General features: G+C 40.3%; 2 protein-coding genes across 6 annotated transcripts in view; one reads left to right on the plus strand and one right to left on the minus strand.

Annotated features, from left to right (window-relative positions):
• Positions 1-591: 591 nt before the first annotated feature.
• On the plus strand, positions 592-7,642 carry LOC135091459 (26S proteasome regulatory subunit 7-like). The gene is given in 10 exon segments (XM_063989110.1): positions 592-763; positions 1,690-1,727; positions 2,740-2,913; positions 3,881-4,020; positions 4,511-4,679; positions 5,440-5,604; positions 6,111-6,215; positions 6,217-6,303; positions 6,645-6,840; positions 7,285-7,642. Coding segments are annotated over 10 exon segments (1,302 nt in total). The 5' UTR covers positions 592-693; the 3' UTR covers positions 7,443-7,642.
• Positions 7,633-9,956, minus strand: part of LOC135091461 (heparan sulfate 2-O-sulfotransferase pipe-like) — a 6,323-nt gene continuing 3,999 nt past the window's right edge. For 3 of the 5 annotated variants that reach the window (XM_063989113.1, XM_063989114.1, XM_063989115.1), the window contains 4 exons: positions 9,938-9,956; positions 9,598-9,786; positions 9,144-9,310; positions 7,633-8,089 (listed from right to left, as the gene is read on the minus strand). The exon at positions 9,938-9,956 is cut by the window's right edge and continues 142 nt beyond it. In XM_063989113.1, the coding sequence (XP_063845183.1) occupies positions 7,938-8,089; positions 9,144-9,310; positions 9,598-9,786; positions 9,938-9,956 (527 nt within the window). In that variant the 3' untranslated portion in view covers positions 7,633-7,937. The remainder of the gene's footprint in view (positions 8,090-9,143; positions 9,311-9,597; positions 9,787-9,937) is intronic. The other 2 variants (XM_063989117.1, XM_063989118.1) reach the window with 1 other exon arrangement.

A 9,956-nucleotide genomic window follows, 5' to 3' on the forward strand; every position in this document is an offset into this window, starting at 1 on the left:
AGATATAAATCTGAATTGCATTTTAATCATCTTAATCTAAAATAATTCATCAACAAAGGTAAATGAAACTCACTCAAAGAGGTGTATTCCCATAATTTTTAGTTACTTTATCGTCAGGTATTATTATTATGAAAGTATAATGGTATATATTATAGCTCCATGAGTATTACGTATCTCATTTATCACGCTCTTTCACTGCAATGCAATTTTTCTATAACAATTGAACGTTTTTTTTTTATTTTTTCTATAATTTGTTAAATTTGGCAAGTGAGAAAAGGAAAAAAAATGTGTCCATGCAAAGGATTTCGTAAATCTTCTGAATGCTTGTAAAGAAAAATAATATTAAAATTGCTGAATTACCTATCAAGCACAGTAAATGGAAGTGTTGGGAAACAATTGTATATCCTACATTTTCCTCTTATCCGATAACTTCATAATTCTTTCACTTTATTCAACAGCCATTACGTACCTCACTTTAAACTACTATTTTACACCAGAGCTTAAATAAAGGAATAATAATAAAGCTTACAATAAAATATGAGTTGACACAGCACGTGAAAGGCGTACAACACTCTGGTCGTGGGGTACGAGAGTCTTGCCAACCAGCACACAGAACTCAGAGTCATCGCGGCCAGGCTGAGGGAAAGGTTGTGTTTGGTTTTGTGTATAGTAAACTTTTCGTAGACGCTCAAGATGCCGGACCACTTAGGAGCTGACATGCGGAAGACCAACGAGGATAAGTCGGAGGACGAGCCCATTAAGGGTGAGGCACGGGCGTGACGAGGGGCTGAGGTGTGATGGTGGAGGTATCTGAGGATCAGCAGGCTGGTTTGGGGTTTATTTATTTATGTTCCATGCACTCTGTAGGTTAGATTGGTTTGGTTACTTTCATCCCAGGTCAATTTATTTATTTATTTTTTATTTTTTTTATTTTTATTTTCCTTTATTTTTTTTTGTACGGTTAGAACAGTTAGTATTCTTGACATTTGCTAAAAAAAAAAAAAAAGGTAAATGCTGTTTCAAAGAATACTACCATTTTTCTTCACTTTCCCTATGGTCACTTTGAGGCCCGTGAGCTGTATTTACTTGATACCCCGCATAAAAAAATATAGTTACATAAACAAAAATAATAATAATTCTGTAGTCCTGTGTTGCTTGGCCTGTAGTCATGAAGAGCTTTCCAAAATTCAGTTTAACTCTTACTGCTACCACTTTTCATCCAGTAGGGAGTTCTCTGCACTCTTTGTCTGTGTAATGTAACCCATTGCAGTGTTCTGAGTGTATATGATGGTGCTGTGCTTATAGTGGAAAGAAAAAGAAGCCAAACATGAGGCAGACAGGGTAGCAGTAGGTAGAGGCTGCATCTCTCAATAACTAGTGACACCCATGCATCAACACACCCACACATGTTCACAGGTCATCGCCATGCAATCCATCTATCTATCTCGTGTGTCTGATGAAATGATAGTGATGGTAAAGTTATGGATGGTGAACTCGGATGTACTTGCAGATTTCCTTTACATCAAATTTTCAAGTAATGGGCTGAACTGAATAATATTTCTTGGCATACCAGATCAGATACATTATTTTCTCATTGTTAACAGAGCTTACATTTTCTAGTCCAACTCACATGTTAGAGAGGAAAGAATCCTTTATAGTCCATAAAGTAAAAAAGTATGTTTGTTTCAGCTCTGGACGAAGCCGACATATCCTTGCTGAAGACCTATGTGAGTATCACCCTTTGGTGTAGTTAGGTACTTGTACCATGACTGCAGTGCAGTAAGGAATGTACTCTACATAAGAAACACAGTCTGCACAGTAACCAAAGTTATTTATTGTGTTTTAGATTTATTAATCAGTAAATAACTTTTGAGGGTTATGCTGAGATTGCTTACATTATTCTTAAATCAATCCTCTAATTAGCTACTTTCTCCCAGATGTCAGTATCTGTGAGTCTAAATCAGTGAACACAAGTGTGCAGTCTCTTCTGCATTGCTAGACTTGCAAACTTAACCTATGATCATATTTGTAAATGGTTTATATTGGTTCTTTTCCATTAATGATAAAGATGACCAAGAACAATTGGTAAAACTGCAGGGTTGGACCTCCTCTCTATTCATTAAAAACACATTGCAACGTGATAGAGTACTTACTATAGAACATGTCTGTGATGTTTTCAATGTGGGGAAGGCTTTTGTAAGGCTGTAGTAATTAAATTAATAGCGCGCCGCCTCCAGAAACTAAGTCCACAATCATCCCAAGGATATAAGTTAGGTTAGGTTAGTAACCTTAGGGGGGGTCCAGGAGCGCAGCCCCTTGGGTTAGGTTAGGTTAAGGTTAGGTTAGGTTAGTAACCTAACTTAACCTAACCTAACCTAACTGGGGGGGGCTGTGCCCCCCCTGGACCCCCCCTAAGGTTACTAACCTAATCTAACCTTAACCTAACCTAACCGGGGGGGCTGCGTCCCCCCCTGGACCCCCCTTAAGGTTACTAACCTAACCTAACTTATATCCTTGGGATGATTGTGGACTTAGTTTCTGGAGGCAGCGCGCTATTAATTTAATTACTACGGCCTTACAAAAGCCTTCCCCACATTGAAAACATCACAGACATGTTCTATAGTAAGTACTCTATCACGTTGCAATGTGTTTTTAATGAATAGAGAGGAGGTCCAACCCTGCAGTTTTATCGAACAATTAAGGAAAAGGAGAAATGTGATAGAATGCATTTTGCCACAGGGTCAAGGGCCATACACCAAGGTGATCAAGAACATCGAGGAGGACATTCAGAAGACAGTCAAGAAAGTCAATGACCTCACAGGCATCAAGGAGTCAGACACTGGCCTGGCTGTGCCTGCCCTCTGGGACCTGGCTGCTGACAAACAGACTCTACAGAATGAGCAGCCCCTCCAGGTGACTCACTATGACCCTGTGTCACCCAGACCCTTGCACACCCATTAGTTATCTTCCTTGTGATATGCTTTAGTTACATGTTCATCATTGTCTGATGTTCACACCAGTGATATAATAAGTTTTAGATGGTTAAACTTTACATATCAGTTGATTAATTAAGCAAAATATTTTTTGATTCTGAGATTTCAAATGATGAAATTTGAGTAAGTCAGTGAAGGCCAATCTCAATAACACAGTGATTAAAAGACACTAAACTAAAATATCTATTTTAATGTTCTCCTTTCAAAAATAATCAAATTCTTTTACTGCTTTATTATCACATTCTCTGCTACATTACTATCTTATGATATCTCCCCTTATTCCCATAAATATTTATGATGCCCTTCTTCCTGTTATTTTAATATCATATTTGATGTCTTACTGTACCTCAGAAAATGTATCACAGTTTTGTAGGGGCAATTAAAAAAAAAATTTTTTTATCTGTAATAAATCTACATTATTTAGTGTAGAATGTCACTTCAATCATCTCACACTTGATGGTTTATTTCCATGCCTCGTTTGATTTTGTTGACCTGGTAGTGACAGCAGAATTTCACAATTTTTTTTTCATGCGAGGGATGCATCATGTGGAGACACGTCATATTGGTAATCATTTCATGGTATAAAACAGGGATGTGCTGTAGAGGGTTTTCTCCTGTTTTTATTTTTTGCTATAAAAATTAAAAATATGTTCAACAGTACTATAATTTTACTCATAATCACTGACTAGTTACCTAGAATTATATGAATAAAATATAAGTGCATTAGCAAAAAGTATTGTAGTGACTAAAAACTGACCACTTAACTTTATCTTGGAAGATGGATAGGGACTTACCTAGATATTTTGTAGGAAGAAAAACTAATCTTGTAAGGGATCATGTTCATTACTCACCAGTAGTCATTTTTCTTTCCCGTCTGGCACATGTAGGTTGCCCGCTGCACCAAGATCATCAATGCAGACTCTGATGACCCTAAGTACATCATTAACGTGAAGCAGTTTGCCAAGTTTGTGGTGGATCTGGCAGACTCCGTGGCCCCAACAGACATTGAGGAGGGGATGAGGGTTGGGTAAGGACACTGCATTGCTCTACTTGTCATGGATCATTCTCTTCTTGGGATACTTAACACCTGTTTTTCTCTCTCTCTCTCTCTCTCTCTCTCTCTCTCTCTCTCTCTCTCTCTCTCTCTCTCTCTCTCTCTCCTCCTCTCTCTCTCTCCTCTCTCTCTCTCTCTCTCTCTCTCTCTCCTCTCTCTCTCTCTCTCTCTCTCTCTCTCTCTCTCTCTCTCTCTCTCTCTCTCTCTCTCTCTCTCTCTCTCTCTCTCTCTCTCTCTCATGTACATACACTGTCTAACATTTTATTGAGTTTTAACCAAAATTTCCTTTTCTTTCTTCACTTTTCTCCCTACATTTTTTCCTTTCTTTCTTGATCTTTAACAATATTGATGGAGATCTACACACACACACACAAAAAAAAAAAAAAATAAGTAAATAAATAAATAACTGTCATTCTTTCATAGTCCAGCAATAAATACTTCTTTCCCCCTCTCCCACACTCAGAGTGGACCGAAACAAGTACCAGATCCACATTCCACTCCCACCCAAGATTGACCCGTCTGTCACCATGATGCAGGTGGAGGAGAAGCCCGACGTGACCTATTCAGACGTGGGTGGCTGCAAGGAACAGATTGAGAAGCTGCGGGAGGTGGTGGAGACGCCCCTGCTGCATGTGAGTGGTGGTGGTGGCTGCTGTGTTGTGTACTGGTGGTAGTGGTGGAGGTGATATCTGCAGTCTTATTAGAATGGTGGTGACATCAGTAGAGTTGTCAGGTGGTGTGGCTTTTGTGGTGATGTCTGCAGCATTGCTTAAGTGGTGGTGATGTTGTTGCCTATTCAGCATTAATGGTCTTTGATGTATAGCATTGATGGTGCCCCTTTGGTAAGAATGGTGGTGATGTCTATAATGATGTCAGGTTGTGTGGGTTTGGTGATGATTTCCCTTTGGCATGGCTGGTGGTGATGTCTGCTGCAGTATTAAGTGATACAGTAATGGTGATAAGTGCAGCTTGACATGAGAGTGGTGGTAATGTATGAAGTGTTGTCAGGTTTGTGTGGTTGTGATCGTGATTTCCCTTTGACATGGATGGTGGATATGTCTGCAGTATTGTCAGGTGTTGCCCATTCATATTTGAGTGATGAGGTGGTGTTCACAGTGGTGTTGGGTGGTATGACTGGTGGAGGTGGTGCCCCTTGACAGGAGTGGTGGTAATGTCATTTGCTATAGTGATAATATCCCTTCACTGTGAGCAGTGGTGATGTTTTTGCTGTGTTCCATGGTGTTGTAATGTAGTGTTGATGTTGAGTGTTGTGGAGTTGATGGTGACCTTGTAATATATCAGAAGGGAAAATATAAACTAGGTGTCTCTTCATTTACCCTTTCATTGTATTTTTTAAGTCTTGTAATTCACCTGCATCAACACACCTTACAGCCAGAACGCTTCGTCAACCTGGGCATTGAGCCTCCTAAGGGTGTGCTGCTGTTTGGGCCACCTGGTACTGGCAAGACTCTGTGTGCTCGTGCTGTGGCCAACCGCACCGATGCTTGCTTCATTAGGGTCATCGGCTCGGAGCTGGTGCAGAAGTATGTGGGAGAGGTGAGTCACTGTGCTCCTCTGCAATATAATGTGCTGCTTCTTGACTTGGCAAGTTCTTTTAGGCTTCATGTAAATTTATATTGTTTTCACTTGTTTTATTTTTTAGTATAGGTGGATTATTACATTTTCCCATATTTTATTTCATTTTATTATTTTTTTTATATTTTTTTATATATATTTATTTTATTTTTATTTATTTATTTTTTTCTCTTCACAGTATCTCTGATGTAAGTTAGTAACCTGCCTCATACAGCAGATTTCCAAGATGTCTTAGGGATTCTTCATTCTGAATTCTCTCCTTCAGGAAAGAAAGTGGTCTTTGTACTATTTTTGGTACTCTACATTAATTTTATTCCTCTATCTTTCAATGCCACTGGAAGACTTTTCAGTACCTACCACACTGCCCCTTGCAAACTTCTTACCTATATACCTATCTATCTTTATTAGCATCTTTAATATTAAATTCAAGTTTCCAGAAGAGACTTTACCCAAGTTGTTTTGTGCAGGGAGCCAGGATGGTGCGTGAACTGTTTGAGATGGCCCGCACCAAGAAGGCATGTCTCATCTTCTTTGACGAGATTGATGCCATTGGTGGCGCTCGCTTTGATGATGGGGGCAGGGGGTGACAATGAGGTGCAGAGGACTATGCTGGAGCTCATCAACCAGTTAGATGGATTTGATGCTCGTGGCAACATTAAGGTATGAACTGTGTGCAGATATGGATAGTTTTAATGGCTCTCTCTCTCTCTCTCTCTCTCTCTCTCTCTCTCTCTCTCTCTCTCTCTCTCTCTCTCTCTCTCTCTCTCTCTCTCTCTCTCTCATCTCTCTCTCTCTCTCTCTCTCTCTCTCTCTCTCTCTCACTCTCTCTCTCTCTCTCTCTCTCTCTCTCTCTCTCTCTCTCTCTCTCTCTCTCCAATTTGAGTTTCTTGTGCATGTGAAATAATAAAATATTTGCACAGAGCCATTGTCAAGGTGTACAAATTCCTAAGGTAAGTATTTGTCAGGAATTATACCCAAGGAACAAATACCTTTCCTTGCAGGTACTGATGGCCACCAACCGACCTGACACCCTTGACCCAGCCCTCATGCGACCTGGCAGACTGGATCGTAAGGTGGAGTTTGGCCTGCCAGACTTGGAGGGAAGGACACACATCTTTAAGATCCACGCCAAGTCTATGTCTGTTGAGCGAGACATCCGATTTGACCTGCTGGCCCGCCTCTGCCCTAACAGCACAGGTAAGGAAGAGCACTGATATTGATGGGAATAAGATGGAGGCAATTTTTTCCATATGTTAAGCAGTGTTAGTTTCAGAGTTGCCTTTCAAAATTTCAAATGGAATCACAGTATATCATCCTTATTTCTCTCTCTCTCTCTCTCTCTCTCTCTCTCTCTCTCTCTCTCTCTCTCTCTCTCTCTCTCTCTCTCTCTCTCTCTCTCTCTCTCTCTCTCTCTCTCTCTCTCTCTCTCTCTCTCTCTCTCTCTCTCTCTCTCTCTCTCTCTCTCTCTCTCTCTCTCTCTCTCTCCAGATGGGTCTATTAAGCCCCCAACTGATGAGGGAGATTTTTGCCCTGCAGTAGAATCTTGTAGGAGGATGATTTTTCTCAGAGATTTTTATTTCATTCTGTATCTTAATACCTCCGCTGTGTCTATACTCATCCATACTCTTCTTCCTAATCCAGGAGCAGAGATCCGGTCTGTGTGCACTGAGGCTGGCATGTATGCCATCCGTGCTCGTAGAAAGGTTGCCACAGAGAAGGACTTCTTAGATGCAGTGAACAAGGTCATCAAGGCTTATGCTAAGTTCTCTGCCACTCCACGCTACATGACTTACAACTAGGTAGGCACACACACACACACACACACACACACACACACACACACACTTCGCAATTTATATCCCTCGTTATAATTATAAACTGCATATAGAATCATTATAAGCTTTGTCCCTCCCACTTTATGTATTTATTTACAGTCTTACAGAAGACCTCTGACTGGTTTGTAAAGGAGAGTAAGGAGTAAATAAAGAATTTCTTTGTATGTGTTGTATACAACTTATATTCTTTTCAGTATCACAGCATTTACAAGACAGTGAGGAAAGTGGTTGCAAGTAATTTCCATGCACTTCTATGATTTGTTCATACCAAAGCACAGTATTGCATCTGCAACTGTGGCAGACTTTATTATTTTTTGACTGATATAAGTGAATAATTGTAAAACAAAGTCTTCCTCTTTTGAATCTACATCACATTGAGTCCAACCTCCCTCAGACAAAGAAAAATGTAATTTATCACAGGAACATAAAAAAACAACTTTTAAACAATCATAGTATAGACTAGGTCACTGGTAACTCCTGAAACTGTTTGCCGAGTCTCTGCTTCAGGTAGTTGTAAAAGTCATACTCCAAGGAGAGGTTGGTCTTAAGAGCTGCCTCCACCTCAGGGCTTGTGGGAGGACGCTGCTGGTTCCTGTTATAGTGTGGTGCTGCTGAGAAGAACAGGGTTATCTCTTAGTTGTGCAAGCTTAGTAACTGCATTTATTTTAGTACATAAGAAAGATTGCCTTATGTTTTTATTTTAGTACATAAGAAAGATTACCCCCATAAGAAATCATTTAAAATTGTTTTCTGCATTTTCCAGACCTGAGGCTGAGGGTACAAAAATATTACCACTTTTGTTACTTTTGTTGTTTTAAAGTGGAGAATTTTTGTCTCATTTAGGAAAGGTTGAAGTTGTAACATATAAGGGAAGGAGTTACTGTGAAGTTCAGGCTTGTGTGGTGAATATGTAGCAGGAAAACAAAAACTACTATACGTGTTGAGTTTGTTGCCGAGAGGTGAACTGAAAAATAGCTGAAGGTTGTGTCAAAAGTTGCTAGAGTAAAAAGCTGTAGAAAAATCTCAGGAAAAGAGTAATGGGAAAACTGGTCTTGCTGTCAACAAATAGAAGACTTTAAGATAGCATACATTGGCCAACACGATGGGATGATATGAAATGGGCTAAATTACATGTCTCCTTCAGCCCTGAGTTTCACAGTAATGAATAGTGGTGAATTATACACCATGATTTTTCCCCCCCTCATTTAAGATGTAAAATTGGATTTTTCTTTTACTCCCAGAAATTCTGCCTTAGGTTAGAAAATGGTAATCTTTGAGAGAGTTTATGACTGCGGTAATTATCCAGCAGGGGCTAAAAAACTCGAGCGATTTTTCAAGTTTTGCGACGAGCTCTGTACACTATCTCTTGCAAAATGTAAGAGAGACATACCAATGAAAGAAATGAGGTACATAGCTTTAGACTGAAATATCTGGGACAGACTGACAAAGGTGAATGAAAACAGCTTAACAACTTATATGACCGTCTGAAGCACTTTTTTTTTTTATCATTCACTTCATCAATTATCTTTTTTTTTTCTTCACTTACAAATGAACACTTGCTTTTGTCATTTCTACCCTGCTCTTCCCATTCATGGAATTACCATTCTTTCTTCCTCTCTAACTAACGTAAAACTTATCATTCTGTCCGTCCTTTCCCTCATTTACCTAATAGGTCGTTATGGTAAAGGTCAAGCACACCAGCAAAGTAGTGCGGGAGGTGATGCTGAAGGACTGCAAGCGTGGCGTTCACCTTCTCCAATACCCCCACCACAGGGTACCACGCCTCCACGCGCCTCTTGGCCAGGCTCAGTGCTGCTTCATTGTTTAATTCTCTGTGCAAAAGTACGGGAAAAACAAGAATGAGGTTGTTCTTAACCGACTAACTTCAGTAATGCTTAAACAATAAAGCTTAAAACGAGGTAAATATTTTAGTTCTATTGGATGATAGCCGTGTGAGAAAGGACATACGGAGATTATAATACTTAAGTTCTTTTATTAGTAAAATAATCATGAAATAGTATTATGGAAACAGAGCAGGTGCTAAAAACGTGCGATTTTTCAAGTTTTGCGACGAACTCTGCCCGCTATCCCTTGTAAAATGCAGGGATAAAAGATATACCTGCAGAAGTCCTCGTGGCCACAGAAGTAAGGGATGGTGAGGTCATAATGGTGACCTGTCAGGAAGGTGCACTCCGGGTCCTGGTAGCGCAGACACTCCTCCAGGCTGGTGTAGTGGGGAGGTGCGGGACTGGTGTAGCCTGGCGGGGTCGCTGCGCCAGGGCGGGGTGTTGCTCGAGCATAGTAAAACCTGACCACAGACATTACTGCGCATTACATACTGCCTTCTGCTATCTACCAATAATCAGAAATATAAGCTACACCGCCACAAGAGAGAGAGAGAGAGAGAGAGAGAGAAGGGGTGGGGGGGGAGGCGTTGCTTCACGCTATCTGCGTCTCACCTTGATGCCATCTTCTCCA

Source organism: Scylla paramamosain, chromosome 37, assembly GCF_035594125.1.
Source record: "Scylla paramamosain isolate STU-SP2022 chromosome 37, ASM3559412v1, whole genome shotgun sequence".
In the NCBI taxonomy this organism is placed as follows: Eukaryota; Metazoa; Arthropoda; class Malacostraca; order Decapoda; family Portunidae; genus Scylla; species Scylla paramamosain.